At 42.2% G+C, this 26,357-nt stretch overlaps 1 protein-coding gene across 5 annotated transcripts; it reads left to right on the forward strand.

The window, feature by feature from the left end:
- The first annotated feature begins 392 nt into the window (after positions 1 to 392).
- Positions 393 to 24,413, forward strand: USPL1 (ubiquitin specific peptidase like 1). Of its 5 annotated transcripts, none has more exons than XM_077809969.1 (9): positions 393 to 573; positions 7,254 to 7,420; positions 7,977 to 8,105; positions 9,154 to 9,796; positions 15,998 to 16,084; positions 18,340 to 18,469; positions 19,379 to 19,504; positions 20,196 to 20,356; positions 22,361 to 24,413. In XM_077809969.1, the coding sequence occupies exons 2-9, from the start codon at positions 7,325 to 7,327 to the stop codon at positions 24,328 to 24,330; spliced, it is 3,342 nt and encodes a 1,113-aa protein (XP_077666095.1). In that variant the 5' UTR covers positions 393 to 573; positions 7,254 to 7,324; the 3' UTR covers positions 24,331 to 24,413. The 5 variants fall into 5 exon arrangements, with proteins under 5 accessions (XP_077666095.1, XP_077666119.1, XP_077666085.1 ...); XM_077809993.1 differs by having other exon boundaries at positions 395 to 573; positions 7,254 to 7,349; XM_077809959.1 differs by lacking the exon at positions 393 to 573 and having other exon boundaries at positions 3,743 to 7,420.
- Positions 24,414 to 26,357: the final 1,944 nt, after the last annotated feature.

Here is a 26,357-nt window from a genome sequence, read left to right on the forward strand (position 1 = left end):
GGAGGGGGAGGCCGCCGCTGCCCGTGGAGGGGCGGGGTTTGCGACGTCACGCCCTCGGAGCTGCACGTGACCGTGCCCCACGCAATCCCCCGGCTTAACTGCGCCTGACCTTGACCGCTCGCTCCAGGGGCTGCAGCTTGTCACGTGCCGGCGGCGGGCGGAACTGACGCGCCGGAAGCTGGGCAGGCGCATGGGCCGGCCAGGGCCGGGGACGCGACTGGGACGTTGCAGCGGGCGCCGGGGCCTCGCGCTGCAGCGGCCGGTACGTAAGGGGCCGCTCGGGTCCTGCGAGCCTGCAGTGCCCGGGCCCACGTGCGCCTGGTGCTGGTGCGCGAGGAGGGGGACGTGGCTGAGGGGCCGGGCCCGCGCCAGCTGCGGCCGGGCTCTGTTCGGCCTCCGTGAGCCGCGTCTGCCCGGCCCCGTGCCGGGGCGCGGCCCGGCGGCCTGTCGCGGCTCAGGGCGGCGTTTGTCTTTGGTTGCAGACACCATGGGCGCCCGCGGCGACGCGGAGTGCGGGGCGGGCCGCGCCCGCTGAAGGGGAGAAGCCGGGACCCGCTGTGCAGGCGTGAGCAGGTGAGGTGGAGCTGCTGCCGGGCCTACCCGCCTTGCACAGCCCCCTTGGTGGGGAGCCCGCGGGGAGATCAGCTGCTAGGTTGGGACCTGCTCCAAATACCGACCGTGTCTAGCGCGCCTCATCCGGTAAAGCTGCCCCGGCCGGAACGCGTGGGAACTCTGCCTTGGGTCGCAGCCTGGTGCGAGGATAAACTCCTTTGGGCTCCTTAGCACGCCTAGCTCCAGGAGACTAGTGCTGTATAGAGTGGTGCTGAAATATGACTACTTACTTCTGTGTAATTTCAAATGCCGACTGCATATTTCCTGTCAATCGCCATGTCCCATTCAAGGCCTTGCTTTTAATGTTCAAATTGTGTCAGCTGAACTGTGTCAGCGTTTTAATCCAGGTGCTACTACAGTTCCCATCGTCAATGTGTAAAGGCTCCGTTATGTTCCCATCAGTGTACAGCATTCTGTGTCTCTCCTAGAATCCTTCCCTGCTCTCTGGACAAGTCTATACTGGGCTAGAAGTCAAGTCAGGGAATTTGTTCAACATAATCCCATCTAAATCCGTTTCTAAGGACTGGTCTGCACTTAGAATCTAGGCCAACCGAGCTATGTTGCTCAAGGGTGTGAAAAATTCACATCCCCTGAGAGACAGTTAAGCTGACCTCAGCCACAGTATAGACGCCACTGTGTTAATAAAAGAATTTTTCCATCAATCTAACTACTGTCTCTCAAGGGGGTGGATTTACAACAGCAACAGAATAACCCCTTCTGTTGCTGTAGCAAGTATCTGTGCTATAGTGGTGGTGCTGTAGTGCTTGCAGTGCGGACACAGCCTAACACCCTCTCACTGGCTGTTGCAGATGGGGTACAGTCTAGAATACCTTGACCGTGACAGCTTTGCCATAAAATGGATTAGATACCTCACTAGCTAGAATTATGTCCAGATGCTCTTTCTTAACCTCATGGATTGGGGTAATAAAATATGGGCATGCCTGCACTAAACCTTTTTCCAAAATCCCCCACCTTTGGTCGCTCCAGCTGCAGTTGAGTACACTAGTATAAACTGGGCTGTTTTTACCACTGTGAACTAATCCTACTTGGACCAGGTCTAGATGACATGGCAATAAAATGCTTAATCCCTGCTTGTCCTAGCAGTCCCATAATTTCCCATGCTTACAAGCAATTTAGCAGTGTAGGTGGAGCTTCTGGGCACACTTAAAGCTTGTCTACGCTACCAAATTTTGTTGACAAAACTTATGTCATCACCCAAAAGTCAACAAAACAAAAATCGCCAAAGGGTGTTCACGCTTGCTCCCTCTGTTGACCGTTCATGTCCACATTGGGGACACCATCATCAACAGGGTGAGCAATGCACTGTGGGTATGTATCCCACAGAGGAGTGTTGTGGGAAGGAAGAGCTGACCGCTGCATATCTTGGGATTCTCTCCGAGTTCTGCCACAGCCCCCTCAGCTGCAGAGAGCAGCATCATGACGAGCTCTATGAGCTCTCCGTGCTGAGGAAGGGCAAAGCAGCACAGCAGTCTGTCCTCCTCCCCTTGCAGCAGCCGTCTGCCTGCTGCTGTGTTCCTAGCGCAGGGCAGAACAGGAGGATTCCAATTATTTGCTCTTTGTATGTTCCCCAAACAGAGCAGCACACAGATAGTTCCTGGAGCTTTGAAAGGGGAGGGCAGCAGAGATCAAAACACTGAGCAGAGTGATCAGGGCAGGTATTGTGGAAGCCAGTTCTGTCCACAAAACAATCAGCAGTGTCTACACTGGCTTTTTGTTGACAAGGGAGGAGAAAATACAAGTCTCTTGTAGGGGTGGAAGTTTTTTGTTGCCAAAACTGGGCGTTTTTTGCGACAGAAGTGTGTACACTCTTGCTGTTTTATCGCCAAAAGAGTTTTTGGTGACACTACTTGCTAGTGTAGACAAGCCCTTAGACTATTGCATGGTGTTGTGAACCAGTTTATACTGCAATTCATTACAGTTCCCCAACCCCCAAATCTGTGTGAATCTACAATATATCTTGCAGGATCAAGGCCTGAGTTTGTCTTTTCCGAGAAGGAATCTTGATTCTGGCAGGCTGTTTGAACTGTAGTGTAGACAGGATAGGACAGGTCCTGTGTTATACCTTATGCAATAACAGTGTCATTCATTTTGCGCTTAAAGTAGATTGTGGTTATGTTCCTGAAGTTGCCATGTTTTAAAATATATTGTGATTAGAATAAACAATGTTAGTTGATGTCTGACTTCTTGTGTTCCAAGCAAAGGGAAAAAAAATTGAATTATCCGGTTTCCTTTTGCAAAAAAAATGGATATATAACTACTAATACGGTCAGCGTAAGTGTTGCAGTTTTTCCATTGGGGCTTTAATTGTAGTTTTACTTCCTGTACCCTCTCCTTTCACCAATACCTTCTGATAGAGATTACTTTTAAAAATAAAGTGGGGGTGGGGGCAGGAAGAATAACAAGATCATTTGCAGGAAATTTATTCTTGGTATTCTTTTAACCTTGAGACGGTAGAGAGGAGAATGTCACAGATGTTCGATGAACTGGTCATTGGGATCTTTGATGGAGATTCTTAGCTGAGGAATTGTACTTTGCCTGCAAGGAACTCTTAATTTGTAGATCTGGGGCTGAAACATTCCAACGAAGGACTAGTCAACACTACAAAATTAAGTCAACTTGAGTCGACATACAGCCACTGCGGTAATTAAAGTGATGGTTTATGTCCACACTTGTTCCTTCTGTTGGTGGTGCAGGTCCTCACCAGGAGTGCTTCCTCTGATTGAAGTGGGGCATTGTGGGACACAGACAGCTGGAGCCAGGCAGCCCTGGGGCTGACAACCTCAGCTGTAGGCATGGGGCTCACAGCTGTGAGCTGCCCCCATGCAGACAGCTGAAACTGAGCCAGCCCTAGGCTCAGTTTCACAGCAGGGAGCCTACCAGCAGTGAAATTGACATTTTTGTCAGTTTCACGGCTGCTGTTGTTACACACTTGGGCTCTGGCTCCCTTCACCTTAGGGCTGACATCCCGAGCTGTTAGATCCATGTGGGGTTGACAGCTGGAGCGTGCTCCTCCGTCTCCGGGACTGACAGCCAGAACCAAAATGTGAAATAATAGCAGCCATGAAACTGAGAAGAATGTCCCTTTCACAGCTGGTAGGCTCCCTGCTGTGAAATTGAGCTCCAGCCAGGAGCCCTGCTGCTGCCTCCCAGTGAGGGATTGGGTCAGGGGAGGTAGAGAAGAAAGAGCCCAGATGGTGGCCATGATTGGGCTCTCCTCCTGCCCAGTCTGTCAGTGGGAGGAGGCAGTGGGGCTTCAGGCTGTCATTGCTGGGGGGAGAACTCCCCCTGCTGGGGTTGACACCAGGAGCCCTGCTGCCACCTCCCAGTCAAGAGATTGCCTGTGGGGGGGGGGGAATCCCAAGACAGACACCTCCTGGTGAGGGATTGGTGCAGAGGAGAGCTTGGGTGGTGATAGGGCTCAGGCTGTTCTTCTCCCCCTGCTCCCATCAGTCAGCTGTGGGGGAGGGAGGGCTCCAGCTGTCAGCCCCTTGGGACTGACCGCCAACGGCTGATGTAAGTAATGCATTGTCTACACAGACATTGCATCACCCTAACAACATCAACTTAAGCACTACGCCTCTCATGGAGGTGGAGTTATTTTGGTGTAATGGGTTACTTCTGTGGAAGCAGCATTGTAGTGTAGACACTGACCTTATTAGGTTGACATAAGCTGCCTTAGGTCAGCCTAACTCTAGTATAGACTAAGTTTCAGTATCCTACATTGCAGAATAAACTCCTCTTGCTTCTAAAACAAAGAAACTGAGGTAATAGTTTTAAAATGCAAACAATATATTTGTTAAAAAAAATTTTCAGCTTACAATGGTTATTACTATTTGCAGATATATTTGATATATATTGAGACATAAACTATGACTTAAGAATTTGTTTTTTAAAAAAACAGTCTTTAAAGTGTGTTAGTCTTCTTGTGGTGTGTGTGTGGGTTTTTTTTTTAATGCAGGGTCTGCTTATATCAGTGTAGAAAGAGCTAGGTTTAGCTCAAGTACCATGTTTGGCAAGTGGTGTGTGCCGGTGCTGAGCAGGAAAGAAAAGAGAACAGGGGATTAAAAATGAGACCTCATGAGTCTGAAAATACATCATGTAGGTGCCCTCTAGTTCTGTTTTTGTGATATTGAGGTGATTGTGAGACTGGGACAACACAGTTTACAATATTAAAGTATAACCGTTTCTAAGTAGTCTTTTCCACTGTGCATCATGTCAGCAGCTGCCAATTTTTATCCAGTACACCAGCCTCTCACATGGAATTGCCAGTGTCTTATGAGGAGGCCACTCCAACATCACTGCACAGATTTAAATGCGTGGGCAGCTCAGCTGATGTTACTCTGTTTTATTTGGTTTTGCATGCTTTGAAGGGGGGGGAAGAATTGCAGATCCCACTCTGTTAGTTCTGCCTGCCCCATCCTAAAAAGATATTTATAGTTAAAATATATTGTGATCACTCTTAAATGTATAATAAATAGCATGGGCGCACACATTTTAGTGCATCATTGCTGTAGATGGGTTGTTGTGATTTGCCTGAGTGATGTACATTACAAAATAGCATTTCAGTATTTTGGGGTTTTTTTTAAAAAAGGGGGTGGTGGTACTGGATGAGGAGGTACACAAGAAGCTTTTGAACCTGAAGTTTCTTTTTGAGAAAAGTGGAACACTGATTAGATAAGGACTTCCACTGAGGTAGATGTCAACATTTTTTAAGCTAAGAGGTAAATATTGATGAAAACAAAATAGGTAATATTATGTATTTTTTTAATTATTAATCAGAAATATCTAGATGTCTGCAAGTCTGGTCAAGAATTTCTTAAGAATTACAGGGTTTAGAGGGTTTTTTTAAGATGAAGTTCTAGAAAGATAATGCTATCAGTCGGGGAGCATGACTAAATTATGGATCTCTGAGCCAGTCAGGAAGCTTTTATTGGTATACATGCTCTGGTTAACATTTTTCCAGGCTTTAATATTGATCTTGGGAGGTAAACAGTTGAAAATTACTGACATGTGACTTTTTTTCCCTGTATGTAACACTGATAAATCCATGAAAGCATGTACCTTGGTAATATTATGCCACTGGATGGAGAGTTGGAGAGCTGGGGTTGCTATGTAGTCCAGCAGAGCTGCCCTCTTCTTAATTCATTAAGATCTTACCTTGAGTGAGTCCAGCAATGTGTTATTTCTTATACTTTTCTGATCATAGTTCATTTTTGAGCCCAACGTTCTCCACAATATGTATATGCTTCAATTTCATATAACCGATGCTTGTGTTCTTCAGAACTGCTGTTATGGAGTTGAAATAGAGAATAAATGCTTTTATGGCCTGTAGTTGTACTTTCTAAGTGATGGTCCTGACAGCTCTCACCTCACAAGCTAAATGATTTTTGGTCTGGATTGGTATTTGGATGAAACTCCAAAGAACCTTTAGGTGCTGCAGGAAGTGGAGTTGGTGATTTAGTAGATAGCACCTTTTTCCTCTGAGTCAGAAATAATGAGTGCCCCAGCGTGGTAGCTGTGGGGGGCACTGTGCTGTTGGAATGTCATGTTTCAGATGTGACATTGAAGAATAAAAATAGCTCTGGAATGAGAGAGGGTGTTAACCTCCTTGACCTGGACAAAATCCAAGGTAGGTAGTTATTTCACCTACCTGAACTTTTAGGGAAAGTTTAAAGGGATATGATATTTTGTTTACATTTGGTCTAGTCCTGCACCTACTGAACTCAGGGAATTTTCAGTTAACTTTTGTGGGCACAGTACTGGGCCCTTGTTGTCTAAATTGCTGTGGTCTGCTACCTTTCATCACAGACATGGCTGAATTTCACTGTTGGATTGAAGTGATTTCCACATAAATATGTCAGCGTAAGAGCTAAATTATGCTTTCTGTTGTGTGTATGTGGCTTATACTGAACTCTGCCCACAGAAAGCTCTTCTGTGGGAGATTGCCTATATGTATGAAAAAGGCAAAATTTGGCCCTACGCTTGTGAAGTTATTTGAGATGAAAGGTGCTGTATCAATAGTAAAATCTTACTCCCTGTTGTAAGATGTGAGATAGTATTATTATAGTAGCAGTGTTGTTGAATTACTATGTCAGAAAAATCCAGATTTTGGCAACATTCAGAGTTGCTTTCTGCAGTTAGGAGGCAAACAGTCACATTTGGAGGAACAACTTCTTATAGTTTTATTATGAACCCAAATTAAATTTAGCATTTGGAAAGCCCATAGCAGATCTTTGATGCTCCTCGCTTGGTGAGCAACAACAATGTGAATTCTTTACATCTGCTAATTCTGATGTCAGTCTGCACATTTAGCATAGTCTTTTCCCACTTAGGACCTGATCCTGCAAATTGCTCTCCCCAGGCAGACCCTTATGTTTGGGCAGAGCACTGCACTTTTGAAGTAAGTAGGGCACTGCATGGGTCCCAGGGTTAGCCACATGGAGAAGTGTGCAAGACAGGGCCTAAAATTATTCATCTATTTTGCAATTAATATGAACATCACATTTAGCACCATGATTTCTCAAAGAAAATATAAAATATGCTTTAATCTTAATTCAGATTTTAAATCAAAATTAATACAATTTTCATTTAACTGTTTGTATTCACTTCTTATTTTTCAGAGTTCTTTGAAAAATCCTTAGTGGTCTTGACAATGTTACAAGTGACATAAATTAGCCTGTGGCACAGAGTGATGGATTCCCAGAAGACTGGAAATGGTTTGCAAGTGATTGGACAAGGGACTGGTATAGGGATATCTGCACTCCACATGGTGGGGTATTTGGGAAAAGTCAGTTGAAACTTATTTTTCATGTGTGCAAAGTTCATTTTTTCTCTATTTTTGAGAGATTTTAAATTGGTCTTAATTTTACAAAAATAACTTTTTATAAATTATTTTTCCACGGAAATCTTATAGCAATGGCGAAAGATTGTTCTGTTTTAAATACATTTCTGTTTGAATTTGTTTACTGGCATTCTTTTCAAAAGCATTTGATCTAGTCCTTCGAAAATCTGTGATTTGTCTTTGAGAGTTCAGAGTTTATATTCACTGGCCATGAATAACTTTGTTCAGTGCAAATAAAATGAATACCATTTCAATACATAAGGTATTTTGTGTAAAAAGCTTATGAAAATTCTTATTTAAAATGATAGCTGGGGACAAATTAATTTAGAACTCTCCATTTCCTATGTATATTTTATTTGCTATGATCAAATCCTAAAGTGTCAAGTTTAACTTTTGAATTACATAGCTCCTGCATTATGAAAAAATACAATTGTTTTCAGTGCTGTCATTTATACCTTACTGTTTAGGAACAGCGTATCATTGTATGCACTTTATTTTTTAGAACTGTAATTCTGCTGTAGTAACGTCAGATGACTGCTGCCCAGCCTGCAAAGAGAAGGGCCAGATACAAGCTTTACGGACTTACCGCATTAGTTTTCAAGAGTCTATTTTCCTTTGTGAAAATCCACAGGTATTATATCCTTTTTCTATGTTGTTGGATTGCATATAGACCTTTATCTTTTAGCAACCCCATCCTCTAAATCTGAGCATTTGATAGCTTTCAATGGTGCCCACAGCCCAGCACATCTCAGAATCAGGCCCCTATGAGTTCATATGCTAGACAGTTATCCACATGTGATTAGACAGAGCTAGCATGTCTTTATGTACTAACTGTCTAGGCACAATTCTTGAAACTACAGGAATTACATGAAAAGAACAAAGGGTAGTTTGTGAGACAAGGCATCCTATTTAGTACTAAATACATATGTATGAAACAAATTACAAAAGCTATTGTTTTGTGTTCCACATTTCCAGTATTCCAACACAAAGGAGGGAAGATGGGAGGCTTATATCTGCAGGGGGTGAATTGCAAATAATTTGGTAACAAGTGTAGATATCCACACTTCCAAGTATTTTTGTTTCTTTTTAAGTTTAGTTGAATTTCCTTTTTTTTTTTAATAGTTGGGTATGGTTGGAGTTGTTGGTGTGGGGGTTGTTGTTTCTTTACAAGCTACAGTGGTCTTGTGAGGATTGTTACCCATAAGTTAATTGAATGTACCCTCAAATATAATTTCTCGTTAAAGTTGTAAATTCAGGCTTTCTTTTTAAATAGTTGTAAGATGGGACTGGAAGAGCAAAGAGCTCGAGTCATTTTCCAGCTTCTGAAGGTCTGCAGGAATAGAGTTCTTCTCCTTACAATATAGGAGATGGGATCCTTTCCTGGGAATATTATGAGGTCTGTGGGGAAGAAGGTGAAATGAAGAGAACTAGGAATATAGAGGGAGTATTATATTGGTTATTGACATTAATCAAGGTACCTTCTGTTAGTACGCAATCACTTTATAAGAGAACTATCAGAATGCACTTCCAGTCCTCATGCATATGTTGATTTCTATGATAACATGTCAATGTACAAATGTTTTGTGTTCATTTGAACTGCATTGTTTGTATTAATTTCTACATTTTTTCACCCAAAAATGCTTTATAAATATCACTGTAATCTTCTTTCCTCCCTTCAGTGCATCTACCCTCTGGGCTATAAACCCTTAAACAGCATAATAATTCCTGCTGATTCAGAAAATCATCAAACTCAGTGTACTCAGAGAAAAAGGAAGATTTTTGAAATCAGTCCTGCAGCTTCCCCCATTGAATCATGTTCAAAACAAGCTAGGACTAACAACAATTTGATAGATGCTGAGCACACTTTAAATACTGATCTTGATCTCAAGTATAATGGATATAATTTATGTATGACCCAGCAGCCATGCCTACCTGATTTATCACAGGATGATCAGCAGAAACCTAATAGGACGGCTGAGTCTCTGGAGCATAATGTGGACGTGGCAACTGTTATCACTGTTTGTGGTGCACAAGAAAGTCCTGACTCTAATTCCAAAACACAACTTTTGCCAGATTCTGAACTTTGTTCAATAAAATCTGAAATCTTGCCTTCGTTGTTCATGGGGCATTTGTGTCTTCAGTGGAGGAACGTCTATGCTCTATGTTGGTTAGATTGTATTCTGTCAGCATTGGTACACTTAAAAGCTTTAAGGATTGCTGTGACTGAAGCGTGCACTGAAGAATCTGTAATCCAGAGGCTGTTTACAAAATATAACCAAGCGACTGCACTCTTGAATGCCTGCCAAACAAATAAGCTAAAAGGTGAGTAATTTTGTCTTTTCATTTCAAAATCCTTTGAATGTAAAGGAATATTGATACAAGTCTACAGAAGAATTTGTGTGTATGCAGAAGTTTTCATTCCCTTCTATTTCAAGGTTGCCAAGGGGTAGCTGCAATTTGTTGTTATGGAACTCAAGATAAAAATGTAATTTTCCCAGCAGGTCCTCGGTAACTAGCGAAACTATGCAAAGGCATCTCTGCACATTATGTAAGGGTGAATATGCACCCTCTCTGAAAGCAGATATTTGAGGGCAGGTCTGCATTTCAAAGCTAGGTCATCTTAGGGTATGTCTTCACTACCAACATTAAAGCGCTGCCACAGTCTCCTAGCTCTGTGGGGGAAAAAAACCACCCCACGAGGGGAGTAGCTACCAGCGCTGGTGCACTGTCTACACTGCCACTAAAGATTGCAACCCTCAGGGGTGTGTTTTTCACACCCCTGAGCGAGAAAGTTTCAGTGCTGTAAAGTGGCAGTGTAGACAAGGCCTTAGCTACATCGCTCAGGGCTGTGAATAATTTCATGGCCTGTGTGATTTAGTTAAGTTGATCTGTCTCCTCACTCACTCAGTCAGTGCAGCTAGGGCGATGGAGGAATTCTTCAATAAACCTAGCTGTGATGCTGTATGGAATCTGGGGGACACTTTAGGATATTATGAATACAAATGTAAAATTGCCATGAGTTATGCCAGATATGCCATGTAAGATATCTGCAAAAATGTTATAATTTGCCAGATACGATGATCTTGTTAAAGTTTGTATCACCTTTGTATTGTGAGCTATAGATATATGTATATATTTTAAACTTGTGCTGTGCTTCTGGGTGACACCCCCAGACAGTTTGGCATCAGCACTGCCTATCCTGCCTGATTGTCCATTAAGGACCATCAGCTACACAATTGACCCATTTGAGAGAAGGCAAGGGAAAGACCTCCATGACTTAGCAAGGCATGCATGGGCATGCCTGTGGACAGAAAAGGCTTCCAAGCCATGTGCTGGGCAACTTGTGTTTGAAATGAAGCTCAAGCCCCATGGCAGAAGACTATAAAAGGCAGCTGCATCTTCTCCAATCTAATGTCTTCAATCCTACTTCTTACCTATGGAGAAACTTTGCTACAAATTGAAGCACTGAACAAAGGACTGAATGACCCATCCAAGCTGTGGATGTAGTCCAGAGGGACTTTCAAGCTAGCAAACTCACCAATACTGCTAGGAACATGATATATGGACTTTGAAGTCTTTGTATGTATGAGACTGCTTTAGCATTTAACATCTTTCTTTTTATTTCTTTTTTCTTTATAATCGTTTTACTTTTAGACACTAAAGGATTGGCTGGCAACATGGTATTTTGGGTAAGATCCATATCTATACTGACCTAGCAATGTGGCTGACCCTTTGGGGTCAGAAGAACATTTTTGTATATGTGAGCAGAGTTGAAAATAACTTCTCACTATACTGGACCAAGGTGCTGATTTGGGAGCCAGAGAACTGGAATGCAATAAGTGTGCTGTATGATTTCTTTTCCTGCTTCTTGGTAACCGGTGTGGGTGATCAGAAGCGCAGTTTGTGACTAGTGGGGGAGTTTAACTTCAATGTTATCCATTAGTCTTGAGTGTCCACTCTCCCTTTTGCAGCCTGCGCTGACCTTTGGCATTTCCAATGCGGGCTGCCCCCAGGCACCATCAGGTCACATTGGCATGGTCTGGCCAGGATCCACAGAACCAAATCATTTTGGGTTTTGGATCACAACCCCACACTATTCCAAATTTGAAATTTAAAACTCAGAGTGTTAAAAGTTAAAGTTAGTCACAATGAGTGATCCACAATCAAAACTGTGAGCCCTGAGAGCCAGCATCTTCAGCATGAGAGAGAAATGGTGGAACTTTGGGCGCAAGAGAAGCAAGCCTTGGCCCAGCTGGAAGAAGCTGAGGAGAGAGCCAGGCAAGCTGAAGAGAGAGAATCTCACGGGAGGTGAAGGGAGCTGCTGCAAGCAGAGACTGAATTTGCCAGACTTAAACTCCAAATTGAAGTGAAAAAGAACAGCAGAAACTGTATCATTCTGAAAGTCCAGTTTCTAATGATGTTGGTATATTTAATAATGTGGTAACTGTTTAATCAGGGTAATGTCCTATCCCAATTTAGGAAAAGTATGAAGGTAAATCCACTGATCATCTGTAACTAACGGAGATTTGTGAGGGGGCTGGTATATGATGCTAAGTGGTTGTATTAACTAGGTATGCTATAACAAGGAAGAGTGTATCTAGCCTTGAGATTGAAAAATAGCAGTTCGTCCAGTCAGAAAAGCAGTTTACATGGTGAAGAAATTTCTGAATGTCTATCTCAGAAGAGAGTTTTGGGATTAGATGAAGAGCAGAAAGAAGCTCAGGAAAACATATCTTTAGAGCAGATTAATGTTGATGATCAGTTTTGAAGTCCCTGACTGAGGAAGGTAAGGGTAGATTTTTGGTGGTTGATGGATTGCTGGCAACTGAACCAAGTGGAAGTGTTTTGCTCAAAGTGAGTATGCTGAGCCACTGCTTGTGGAAAACAGCAGCTTATCTGTTAAGGGAGAAATGGTTTCCAATTTTCTGTCCATTGGGAGTGGCAACCAGCCTGTTAAGGAAGCCGCCCCACTCTCCCAGTAGTTATCTGGAAACAGCCATGGGTGCTGAGATAAGGGAGAGGAAGGCAAAGTTTAGATGAGCATAGGGCAGCCTTTTAAGCTGCTGGCTTTGTCCAATCAGCAGTTTGGGAAGGCAAGGTTAGTGGAACATGAGTATCCCTATACCTTACCTGTTATCAGTGTGGAGAATAGTGATATTGCAAATAGTGTACCTAATGAAGGCGAATGTACCTCCAGTCCTTCATGTCAGGAGCAGACAAAAGGAGCCTCTCAGCCTATGGTGGAGGATATTTCAGTTGTCCCAGAGGTGGTTCTGGACTTAACTGAAACCCGAAAAGGAAGTGTGCCTAAGCTTGTGTGTGGTAACCTGCATATTTCTAGTGAGGAAAGCTGCAGAGGGAAAGAGTGCCTCCAACCCTTTAACTATGAAGTTTAGCAACTTGCCTGAAAGGGGGTTATGTGACAATCCTCTAATGTGCCCGAGTTGATTCTGCGTGTAAGCAAAGCTCAGAAGGAGTTTGTTGTGGCTCCACAGAGCAATGCTTTTGTAAAGCAGAAAAAAGATGGATTATTGCTTAGAAAGATTCCTGAAGAGAAAAATCTTTGCAAGCAGTTTTCTGTAACTGATGGATGTGGAAGTGATTTGATTGAGTTAACTCAGGGTGAATCACTGTATATGGAAAGCAACAGTTTGGGAGACTTGTTTCAGTTCCTTACTGCCAGAGTTTTTCTGAGGTATATAAATCCACTGACCTTGCTTTAGAAAGATCCAGTGTGGATAGCCTAAAGAAGGTTTCAGATGGGAAAAATTGTTAGAGAAATTTAACAGCCCTGTGGCCAAGTGGCTGGGCTTGGCCAGCATGTTCTCCATGCTGATTCTTTGAGTTAAGCAGTCTGTAACTCAGGGTCTGAGGAGAGATTGGGTTACTGGTTTTTCAGAGCAGAACAGCCTTCTAACTGAACCCATAAGGATGCAGGGGACCGCAGGCAAACTCTCACCCTTAGACGCTTTGGACTGTTTTAACGAGATACCAAACAAATCCCCTCTCTAAGCTGGTGGTGGATCTGCAAGCATGCAGGAGAGTCTGTGTAGATGTTCATAGCACAGAGGGGCTGCAGTTGGTGAACACACCTAGCCAGCAAAGGATTTCTGTAAGCAGGGAGGTTCAGTTTTCAACCCTCTAGGAGAAAGGCAGGACCCAATCCTGCTGAGGGAAGAATGAGCGTCCAGCCTTGAAATTGGTGGTAGATGAGAATTTAAAAGTGTCTGGGTTGATACAATCTACCTGGCTAACCAGGGAGGGGGAAGATTTGCCCTGTAGCTGTTAAAACAGAGAACACACCTGGCCAGCCAAGGGATTCAGTGGAAAAAAGAGGCATGGTGTGACCAAGATACTTATAAACATTCACTTGTAACAAATTTGGTGTTAATGTATTTGATTTTGATGTCAATCCTGGTAAAAAGGTACAATGTGCATGTGAAAAACCTGTAAACCTATTGGAAATGATACCTGAAAATACTGTACGCTTAAAAGCCTTAATTGTAAAATGGTATGACTGATGATACATGTAAGCATTCTTGAAACTTGGCACAGCAGAGACCTTAACAAATCTCCCCCTCCCTCCCGATGCTTCCTGCCTGCCGCCATCAGTTATTTCTTGGCATGCAGGAGGCTCGAGGGAGAGGAGAGGACATGGAGCACTCAGGGGAGAAGGCAGAATCGGGTGGGAAGTGGTGGGGTGGGGCCTGGGCCCTAGGGCAGGTCAACCCCTGGCACATTGGAAAGTTGGCACCTGTGGTCACTGTAGTAAGTGTCTACAGTGGCAAAGCTGCTGCTGTAGCACTTGTAGTAGAGACATACCCTCGAAGCAGGTCTACGCTACGGGGCTAAGCCGACCTAAGTTATGCAACTCCAGCTACCTTAAGTTGACTGTTGCGGTGTCTACACCATGCTGGGTCAACGGGAGAAACCCTCCTGTCGACTTACCTTATGCTTCTCATTCTGGTGGAGTACTGGAGTTGACGGGAGAGCGGCGGTTCACTAGACCTGCTAAATCAACCCCTGGTGGATTGATCACCATGTGTTGATCCCCTAGTAAGTGAAGACAAGCCCTTAGTGTTAAGATATTAGAGTAGGAGCCCCCTTGGTTTAAAAGGGAAGGAATGTCCAGCCAACATCTTTTCCTCTGCCCCTCCTCTCCCCCCTTGCCCCCTGGAAGGGTTCCTGGGCTCTGAATTTAGTGTCTGCCCCCTGCTCCCATGTCTGTAATAATTTGAACCTGTTGGTTTCCGGGGAACACTGCAAAACCCATCAGTTTACTTTGAGCTTCCGTTTTCCACCAAAGCCCATCTATTACTTTTTATTGATAGTGTTTTTAAAAATCTGTCAGAAGTGCCTGGAGCATGGGGGAGGATTTTAGCTATATTTCAGTTTAGCTATATATTTATCTATATAAAGATTTTAATGAAGAAATAGTTTCCAAGACTGTTTGAAGTCCTTACTTTAATTATGGAGGCTCTGGTCTTGACTTCAAAATTAAGTTCTGTTTTGCACTTAAAGCGACATTTGTTCTATATGACAAATATAGCATGCCCTTCTCGTATTTTACAGCACTTGGAGTACAGAATTAATTTTGAGACCCTACAAGAAAATCTGTTTTGAGTTTAGAAAAATAATTTGAAAACTATCACTTAATCTGAGGCCACGAGCATTAAAATGTCTTCATTGTTTTATGGTATTGCATGGCATCGCTACAGCACAGAGCTAAGCTTGTTTGGGTACTCTAACTCTGTTTTTCACTTTAACGTCTGGATTTTTAAGTGTGGCCTTAACTCTGAATTTTCCGGGATTATAATGCTTGGTTTGGGAATATTTACAACATCCCTATAATTTTTTTTACCCTTAAATTACGGATACATACTCTCAACCTTCACTTAGGCCATGTCTATGCTAGTGAGCTTCCAGCGGCACAAATGTACTGATGCAGCTGCACCACTGTATGTTCGCTCATGGAGCCCCTGTATGCTCTCATCAACATAATTAAGACACCTGCACCAAGCAGTGATAGCTATGTCAGCAGGAGAGCATCTCCTGTCGACGTAGCGCTGTCCACACCGCTGCTTTTGCTGGTGTAACTTATGTTGCTCAGAGGGGTGTGTTTTTCACACCCTGAGCAATGTAAATTATACCGACAAAAGTACTAGTGTAGACATTAGCCTTAATCTAACAATGTTTTTTGCTTGACTATTTATTTAGATTACACGTGAATTAAACATATTTACACAGGCTATAGACAAGATTCATTTAAAATATTCCATTGAGTAGATCATAGTAGAAATTTGATTCCTTTAAGTAGTTAGATAGCTTTTACATCTTCTAATGTAATCTTTTGCAAATCACCTAAGTAAAAGAACTTTAACTATTAAGTGTCATCCAAATGTTGTGGGTAAACAAATGTTAATAGAAAATGCATTGGTTTGCAGTGAATTGATTTGTGTATGTGGTATATAATATGAATTAGATTTGATTTTTTTTTTTTCTGGCTGAATCTTTTTTCTTTAGATGTTCTTCCAAAAGCTGAGTTGCATCTAAATGAAATCAGAAATGTGATATTTGCTCAACTTCAACCTCAGCTTAAATGTGAATTGGGTAAGTAATTTTCCAGTTCTGTGAATGCAGAGATTGCTGTTGTCAGTACTTAAAATGCATTCCATAAGAAAGTGAATACAAACAACTTGTCTCCTGGGGGGGGACATCAGGGGGGCAAGAAGCATGGGAGGCGGGGGCCAGGCCACTTTTGGCTGTTTGGGGAGGCTTATGCTCAAATAATTGGTTAGTCTCTAAGGTGCCACAAGTACTCCTTTTCTTTTTGCTGATGTAGTTAATTGTTAGTATCTTTCATGCTCCATCACTCAGTGAGCAGCTGTTTAATATCTTGTCTCTGTTCCCTTCTTTCCTATAGTGCCTATACCTACAGGCCCACAAGAATCTTTCTAAGTGCATGCAGAGATGAAAAACACTTGTGGTTGTGCAAAGGGCAGCAGAAATTTAATTTGCAAAAAGCAAAACCTGTTTCTTGTATGAACAGAACACTTATGCAACTTTGGGGAGTGGGGAAGATCTTTGTGTAAACACTTAAGTTCCTCCAATTGTAATTTTTAGGCAGTGGGAAAAATTGAGTAGTATATAACATACATACTTGTATATATGTAGAAGAGTATAGCTTCAAGATCTTAAGAATCCTTTTACATTTTTTGGGGGGGCTGTCATTCTGCTATGTACTCTGCTTAAGTGGGATGTCCTCCAGGGACTTGCTGTAGGGTTAATAACACTTAATGACAATGACTGCCGCTAATTGGGAATGGTAATTCCATTAGTGCTTGAGAGGAAGTGCAGCAGACTATCAAAAAAGCATTGAAACTGACTATACATAGTACTGTCAAATGCACAAAGTAACCACACTGAGAAGCAGAGAAATCTTTTTCCTCTAATATTTTAGTTGGTCATTTTAGAGCTTTTGACTGGAAAAAAAACCACCACCACTGAAAAGAAATGGGGTGGGGAAGAAGTGTAGGGAGGATGACTAATACAGGTGACGTGATACAAAATGGGCACAAACTTAAACAAGCAGATTAAAATATAACAGATACTTGATTAACCTAGGGTCCCTGGGAGATCTGGTGGTAGAGCATGGAACTCTTTATAAGACATGGAAACATAGTAAAAGTAATTTACTGCCCCCCCCAAAAAAAGCTGCAGTGGTTTTATGAAAGTGTATGTTTTATGAGATCCAAAGCTACAGCAGAACAGCATGTGCATAGAGCAGAGGTGGGCAAACTACAGCCTGCAGGTCCCTCCTGCCCGGCCCCTGAGCTCCTGGCCTGGGAGGCTAGACCCCGGCCCATTCCCTGCTGTTCCCCACCCCTCTCCCCTGCAGCCTCAGCTCACTGCGCAGTGGCGCAATCCTCTGGGCAGTGGGGCTGTGAGCTCCTGGGGCAGCGCAGCTGCAGAGCCCGGCCTGACCCGGCCACCAGTGCTCCAGGCAGCACAGTAAGGGAGCAGGGGGGGTTGGATAGAGGGCATGGGAATTCAGGGGGAGGGGTGGGGGTGTGGATAGGGGTTGGGGTGGTCAGAGCAGGGAACGGGGGGTTGAATGGGGACAGGGGTCCCAGGGGGCAGTCAGGAAGGAGGGGGGGTTGGATGGGTTGGCAGGGGATAGTCAGTGGCAGGGGGTTGGATGGGACAGGAGTCCCTGGGGGGGGACATCAGAGGGGCAAGAAGCATGGGAGGCGGGGGCCAGGTCACTCTTGGCTGTTCGGGGAGGCACAGCCTCCCCTAACTGGCCCTTCATACAATTTCCGAAACTTGATGCAGCCTTCAGGCCAAAAAGTTTGCCTACCCCGGCACAGAGGCTGCTAGATCCTCTTTCCTGACTCCCCAGTTATATCGAACTCTGGATGGATGCTCTGCAGCAGAAAGCTGGCAGAGCAGCAAAGTTCTCCCCATTCTATAGGCTTTGTGTGGCTTGACATCCTCCTATCCTCTGTGGAAAGTGCTCGCAGCAACTTGGCTTAATTAGCAAATTGTTAACAATTGCACGTGTTCATTTATTTTTCATAATATTAGAAATAAAATTCAGAGTTAAGGCTGCATGTCGCATGTGAAGAGCATAATTGACTTGTGCAGATGCTAATTTTTTTCCATTCAGCTGATCTCCATTTTCTTCAGACCTTAAAGTTTAAGGGGGTGTATTATTCTTTTGGTAACCATAGCTGTACCCATGAAGTTATTCCAGTCATATCTCATTTACAGTGGGGATCAGATTATAGCCTTGCAAATTGACATAGCATTCTAAGGTATAATCCTGTCTTCCCGCTTTCTTTCTTTTTTTTTTTCCTTTGAAGGTAAGAAGGAAAGTCCAGTATTTGCATTCCCTCTGCTTTTACAAAAGGATCCCCAAGTCGAGACACTTTTCCTGCATTCTTTTTCATGGATGTTTGAATGTTTACATTGTGGCTACAGCCACCAAGACAGGTTAGGTTTTTACCTAAGCCACATTTATTTACATGTATTATTGTACTTTCAGTCTTCACTTAATAAGTATTTTTCTTTAAACCAACCTTGTGCACAAAGTGTATAAATTTGGTAGGAAAGGAAGAATTGTGATAGTGAAGTTATCTGGTCACCGTTTTCAAAGGTCAGCATTTGCAAATGGTTTCCAGGTGGTGTATGGTATAAGAGCTACTGACACAATTGTATCCTATGTAAAAAAGAGAAATAACTGGTGATTCTGTTCTCAAATGCTGACTTTTTGGTGTTGACTGCTGTAAATCTCTCACATTGCTGCTGTTCTAATGAATAGCATGCCAGACATGACCAATAAATAGGTATATCTTTCACGGTTAAATAGAATTAATTCATCTAAATTGCATAAAGTCAGAAATGTAAATCTGATCCTTAGTCATATAATTGAACATTTGAAAGTGTCCTCTACTCCTTTTGGTGTTTTAAAATGTTAGACAGATGTGATGAGGTTCCTCAAGGTCATCTAAATGGCAGTTGTATTTAGTGTAACACATCAAAGTGTCCTGAATGGTTATGCACTCTGTAAAAACATATTCAGGAATTTCTTTAAAGCCATGTTTCATTAGGGTATAAATTGACATTCAAAGTGGCGAAAAAATGAGTCGCAGAAAATACATTGTTCCATTTTATTATAGTCTGTATAAAGGATTACTGATTGATATTGATGGGCAGATTGAGGCAAATTGAGTTTATATTTATCCCACTGGCAGTGCCAGGGATATCAGTGGGATTGTGCCAGGTGTAAATCGACACTGCATGTAGCCTGTTAATTTGTGACCTCTCTTTCTGGTAAATGCTAGTATTTTTTTCAGTAGCTCAGGTAGACAACTGATCGAATTTTATTTTTCTTCTGTCCAGGTGTAGGAAGACACTAACAACATTTACAAATATAATCCCTGACTGGCACCCACTTAATGCTATTCATATTGCTCCATGTAATAATTGTAATGATAAATCTCAAAGAAGAAAAATGATTTTGGAAAAGTAAGTTTGAATCACTTGGGATCTTGAATATAAAATCTTAATGTTTAAATCTACACATGATGAACTTAATGTCAGTGTTCTGTCACCTTTATGACATGTTGAGAGACACTGAAGAGCAAGTTTCCACTAAATGTTCAGTTACCCAGGTTTGAGATCATTCTGAAAATTCTCACAGATGTTGTCAGAAATCTTTAATATATGTGGAGTATTTTTGTTCAGTTTAACACACTAAGCAGACCTTTCATTTGAGCCAAGTTGTAAAGCCCAACACTGAATATCAGTCTTTCCAGAGCATCTGGTATTGAGGGATGATAAAACTACCACTTTATAACGTTCAATGTTTTCATCTGACTTGTGGTTGTCAGCCTTCCAGGTTTGGCAGAACTCTTATTATTTTGTCTTTGTCCCAAAACATTTTCTTTATAGGTTTTTTCCCCCTCCAAAGCAAATTAAGCTGTAAGATGACACCTCTATTTCACTAAAAGCTTATTATGTATTAAAATTGGAGTACCCTGTTCCTATGAGCTCCCAGCCATTTGTGTATAATTTGTAAAGCAATCTTAAATTAATAAACAGCAGTAGAACAGTAATGCACTGAGCGAACTACCATTCTCAAAATGCATTGCTTGTGATTTCATTAATAGCTTGAGCCACTGTTTTATTCCAATAAAATGTTTTGTATCTTTATCAGAGTACCCTCAATATTTATGGTACATTTCGTAGAAGGTTTGCCACATAATGAGCTGAAGAACTATTCGTTTCAATTTGAAGGAGATTTCTACCAAATAACAGCTGTTATTCAGTATCAACAAGATCCAAAACACTTCAAAACCTGGGTTTTGAATCCTGATGGTAACTATTACAACTTTATTATCATCATAGATAAAGCTGCCTCTGTTACTAATTTTGGGGTTATCATAATCACTATACTATCTTAATAGATAATTTAAAGGTTTTCTTTTGTGTATAATCTAAATTAGGTATTAAATATTTGCAAATATGTTTACATTCTTTCAGGGTTTTTTAACTCTGATTTGACTGACTCAGTAATTTGCTGCTATACTTACTGTTAACTTCATTGGAAAAAGTCAATTAGATGTGATCATTTTCTCATCAAACTTTGGTAAAATTACAAGAAACATAATCTGGGCACACTGTTAGTTCTTTCGGGTGTTCAGATTACATGGATATTACATAGTAGTGTAATAGAGTCAGCCGCCTCCTGAACGCCCCCTTGTGACAAGAGCTTGCTGTGCAGGTGCCCGGACTTAATTTCTCTCATTGTTTCCTCAAACTCAAAACACAACCCAAACACTTTCCTTCTGGGGGTAAAATGTATTCAGTCCTCTGGGTGCACACTAGTCCTCCAGGCCCATCCCAGTTGAGTGTCTGTCTCTCTCTCTCTCTCTCTCCCCCCTCCTAGGTAGGGAGTCCACAGCTCTCCTTCCCAGAGGCAGATCCTCAGTCAGCAGCCACTCCCAGGCTTTACCTGGCTAGAGTTCAGCTTCCTGGCTGTGACTTCTCAACTTCCCTAGTGTTAGGGTCTTCAATGCCAAAGCCTTTTTCACTTGCTACAGTTTGATACAGCTTCCTGAGCTTCCCCTTCTGCTTTTTATAGGGCAGTCACATGATCTCTCCCAGGTGTGGCTCCTTCAGTAATGAAGGTTGGCTGACCCTAGGCCTCCAGCCCTTAAGGGGCAAGCTACCCTGTTACAGATACCAGATGTGTCTCTGTGGGAAAAGCAAGTTCCCATGGGACTCGCAATGCTGTCAATGCTCAGTTTCGTCGTCCTGAATTTTGCATTTCTTTTAAGAGTAACTAGTAAGTTGCTGTTTTGATTTGTTGAACTATAGAGTACAACCCAGAAGGAACTCCCAAAATTCAAAGAGAAAAAATAGTTGAGATTATTTTGGTCCTCATGGAAACCTGCTTCTACAGAGGGAGGAGAGAGGAGAGATCATTTTAATCAAAACATCCTTGTCAGCTGAAAAGTTGTCCATTTAAATTGAACGCTTTTTTTCTTCATGCAACTCTGGCAGAGGATGAGAAACATCCCACTAACCGTCAATAAATTTAGGATATGTCTGCACAACAAAAGCTGTCCACAGGCTAGCCTACCTAATGAGATCCAAGCTAGTATGGGTAACCGTAACAATGAAGGCAGCTCAGTGTGCACTTCAGTGCAGGTTGTACAAGCCTGGCATAGCCCCTGGGTACGTACTCTGCTCGCTAGCCCACTCTGAAGCTCATGGTGTGCTGTCTCCAGTGCTGCCGTTATCCACGCTAGCTGGATTCAAACTAGCTAGCCTGTGCACAGCTTTTGCTGTTCACACTATGCAATGCGTACACACTTAAGGTCTCTCGCTTTAGAATCCTTACTAAAAACATATAAATTTTTGTAACTGTTGGGATGCTTGGGGGGGAATTATCTATATGATCAGTTTCTCCCTTAAGCCCCTTCCCCACATCTTTATGAAAAATAATTCCCCAAATTCTCTTTTAATGAGAGAGGTCTATATGTCTGGTCTGTCCATATATTCTCAAACAGTATGTCAGTATCACTATCTTGGCCATGAGCATCAGTGTGGCTAAGGAAAAAGAGTTACTTTCCATCTTGGTGATGTTACTAGGAATTCTGTTGCTTCAAGTGGCCTAGTTAGAGTGGAAGACCCCCAACTTTTCTTTGGGGAAAGTGAGGGAACAAATAAATCCACTTCATTCACCAGGGTGTATGTAGTATTGTCAGGGAAAGAGTTAAAAATGGGTGTTTTTGGGTCTCAAAAGAATAATGATCTGAGTTTCAATGGCCATTGTGTATCTTTGAGCCTCTAAACTATTCATTTTTTATTTTTCAGAAACTTGGCTTGAATGCGATGACATAAAAGGTCCATATTGTGAAAGACGTGAAAAATTTGAAGTTCCTCTTTCAGAGATTCACATTGTCATCTGGGAAAGGAAAGCATCCCAAGTGCCAGATAAAATGAGCTATCAGGTTCAAAGTGTAAAATCTGAAAATCTTCCTCTTAATGATGCACAGTCAAGTTCTTCTCTAGTGTTGCATCGTGATGGTGATAATGCCGTAGACGAAATAACTACAGTATTTCACAAAAAGGAGATTGTGAGCATTCCTGTTAATGAACAACAAAAAGTGGCCAGAGATGATGATGAAAATAGCTTGCTTTCTGGCTTAGAAAATTTGGCAGCTGATGATGTTATAACGCTGACACTTGTAGAAATTCAAGTTGATTCTGAAGGTAAACCACTGGACAATGGACAGACTGTGGGAAATCACCTAATTGCTGAAACAGGCTTGCTGAAAGAGCAGGAGTCAGCTTGTTCCGATCACACTCCATGTACAGAAGACGTTTGTAGTCCAACTACGTCTACCAACATGTGCACACCACCTGAAAATGCCCGTATTTCCTTACATCTTGAACAGTTGAACCTAGCAAATATTGCCTCTGCTGTCCCCACCACAAACCATTGTAGTGACTCGTCCGCGCCATCACAATCTCAAGAGGCAGAGGCCAAGGCTAACCCAGTCAACACTGAGAATATCGTGTTAAATCCAGAACTCTTGCAGAATAAGAAATTAGCATTAATGGAGAATGTTATGCAGAAATCATGTAACACCAGAAACACAAGCAAAATTGTAGCAGACTCTCAGGCTGCAGCTTTGTCTGCTACAAATAATTCCACCCAGTCTTTGCATAAAGATCAAAAGAGAGGATTTGTAGGAAGTTGGGTAAAGGGGTTCTTAAGCAAGCATAATACCTTTATGCCTTCAAGTGCCTCAATTCATCATCATAATAAGAAAAGTTACAAAAATCCTTCTTTACTAAAAGCTGCTGACTTGCACCTCCCTACTAAGGGGGCAGCTAATTTTGGTGGCTTTCAAGCCAAAGGTACAAGCAAAACAACTGAGGAGGCGCCTAAATCAGCTGTTTGTCAAGGTGCAAATATTCCTCCTTTGTTAACAAACATCACTGGTCCTTCTGTACATGCTCGTCTCCCTGCAGTAAACCCTGTAGTTGATGGTCCACCTTTGAATAAATCTGGAATTTCATTGGGCACCTTGAGTGAAGTAATTCAGCCCAACACCCCCATCTTTAGTTCCAAACCTCGCCATGGTGAAAATGGAAATCACAAATCTGATGTGAAGGATAAAGAATCGGATGCCAAAACTCACAAGCTTCGTTTAAAACTGCTTAAAAAACTGAAGGCTAAAAAGAACAAGTTGGCTTCACTTGATAGGCTGGCAAAGACTCAGATGTGTAATGGAAGCTCTCCAAATGGAGATGTAGAAGATCTGTTACAATTTGGATCTCATCATGAAAGTGAATCAGTACAGAACTTATTGAATGAACTACAGTATCAGATTGATGTTGCAGACAGTGAATCTGTATATAGTACAAACTCCAACATGTCACTATGCAGTAGCCAGAGTAATGCAGCGTTTTTAGCAGACTTATTATCTCCTCCTTCGATTGTTGCTTCTTCAGAGCTTCCAAAAGATGAAGATGAGTGTAGATATTTGGAAATGGTGGATAGCAATACTGCAGTACCAGTGCATAGTGTGAGAACCAACCCCACATGCATCACTGTGACAAGCGAAGACCATAATTATTACAGTCCTGTAAAAGAAAGCAAGTATGAAGGTCATACAGACTCACTAATGAACAAATCCTGCTTGAAAAGACTTTCCTTTGAAAGTCCCACAAAGGAAGATTTCCTTGAAGACCTGTTCTCCTCCACAGTGTTGAACTCAATAGCAGGAGACATAGATTTACCTCATTTTGATGAAACTCTATTTGAAACTTGTTGAATTGTTGTAATATTTGTTTTTAACATTTGAGAATTTTGTATATCAGCTTTCATGCAAAGTACTATTAAATTATTTTCAAACTAGTTTATTTGCACACTGGCTGTACTTGAACATTTTAATCTGAAGTATTTGCTTCTTACGTTTCTTTGTGGCTGTTGAATAAGATTTTTAGTCTTTAACTTTCTCAGTTATTTAATTGGAAGAATTAAGGATCTTTTACAGAATCTTTTAATGAACGTTAATCTTAATTTTTTTCCCCTGCTTCAATGTGCATTTGTGTTAATTTAGAAAGGTGAAAATAACACGCATTCAGTTTTCTGGACCACAGGAGTAATACCTATAAATTACTGCATTTATAACTATAATTTCAAACTATCCGGATTCCTGATGTCTGTTTTACATTATTTTGCCTACTATTTAACATTTCAAGGGTGTTCTGTAGAGTTCCTTTACCATTGTCACAGCTGCTGTTTTACAAGATCTACCTGTGTAAATGCTACTCAAATTCAGCTTGAAAGAGGGATTTGAAAGCAGAGACTTCCCCTTATAAGGTGATGGCGCCTCTTAGGGCTTACCTTCTGGGTAAACAAGAGCATAACAGTGCACACCTTACTTAGGGTTTGGCCATGCATTTGCAGCACCAAATAACATTTAACATATGGCATCAAATTTTAATGGTTGTATATAACACTTAAAATATCCTTGTAAGTTAATATTAAAAAAAAAAAAAAATTCACTTCTGCAAATCTACTTACCAGATAATTATGCTGTCTAAGGAATTATCTTTTAAATGAGGAATCATTTCTCTCATCACTGACTTTTCGCAGCTGGATCTCGTGAGTGAGTTTGTTGGCACTGATGGGAGTCATACATTCTCTCTCACTGAACTGAGGCTATTCCATTCCCTAATTTGGTCAGATGTATGTTTTTCAGACATGAAAAATAAAAAAATATTTAATACTGCTTTTTTAGTAGTGTGATGAAGTGAGGCTGTTAATGTTTCCTCTGAATATTGTAGGGGTGCCTCAGTTTCCCCTATGCATTTCTTAAGTCTCTCTCAGTGGTGGGATAAGGGAGTGTAATTGTTGCAGAGCAAAGGGCCAGTGTACATAAATGGCTGACACTGCCTCCTGGCAACTGATGGCCTGGGCCCTTCCCCCCTGCAAGGTAATAGCTAAAGGGTTGGAGAACAAAAGAATCAGGTGACCTCCTGGCCTGGGAAAGGGACAAAGTCAAGAGGAGGAGGGGCTGGAGGATGAGTCAGGTTGGGGATGTGGAGTGAAGTGCAGACGTGGTTGTCTGGCTCACTGCCCCCCAAAATGGACCTAGCTGAGGGGTCTTGTTCTCTGTACCTACAAGCTCTGTTTTAGATCATGTTCCTGTCCTCTGATAAACCTTCTGTTTTACTGGCTGGCTGAGTCATGTCTGACTGCAAAGTTGGGGTGCAGGACCCTTTGGCTTCCCCAGGACCCCGCCTGGGCAGACTTGCTGCTATGGGAAGCGCATGGAGGGGCAGAGGATGCTGAAGGCTCCAAGGTCAAATCCAGGAAGGTGGAGGCTGTGTGAGCTTTTTGCCCTGAAGACAGTCTGCTCACAGAGAGGAGACTTCACCAAAGTCCTGACTGACTTCGTAGGGAGCAGTTCCAGAGCATCGCCCGGGGACTCCGTGACAAGTAGTACCCTAAATACTACATTCATTGTATTCCTGAACCCAGATTCATAGCATTTAAGGCAAGAAGGGACCATTTGGTATACAGGAGCTCAGACTAGCGTATCTCAGGCCCTTAAATTTTACCAAGTTACCCCTGTATTGAGCCCAGTAACTTGTTTGACTAAAGAATAACTGGTTTGGCTAAAGTATGTTTTCCAGAAAGGCATCCAGTTTCTATCAAGAGAGATAATGTATCCCTACTTCCCATGGCATGTTGTTCCAATGTTCATCGCCCTCACTGTTATATTGTGTCTAACGTGAATTTGCTGACTTCAGCTTTCAGCCATTGGTTCTTGTTTTGCCTTTCTCCACTAGA

Source organism: Eretmochelys imbricata, chromosome 1 (genome assembly GCF_965152235.1).
Source record: "Eretmochelys imbricata isolate rEreImb1 chromosome 1, rEreImb1.hap1, whole genome shotgun sequence".
Lineage (NCBI taxonomy): Eukaryota > Metazoa > Chordata > Testudines > Cheloniidae > Eretmochelys > Eretmochelys imbricata.

Bases quoted from the DNA above. Each gene is read 5' to 3' on its own strand.
- USPL1 (XM_077809969.1), top strand. From the start codon at position 7,325: ATGGATTCCCAGAAGACTGGAAATGGTTTGCAAGTGATTGGACAAGGG. The intron at 7,421-7,976 runs GTCAGTTGAAAC...TTTATTTTTTAG, and splicing joins TGGTGGGGTATTTGGGAAAA to AACTGTAATTCTGCTGTAGT. The intron at 9,797-15,997 runs GTGAGTAATTTT...TTTTTTCTTTAG, and splicing joins CCAAACAAATAAGCTAAAAG to ATGTTCTTCCAAAAGCTGAG.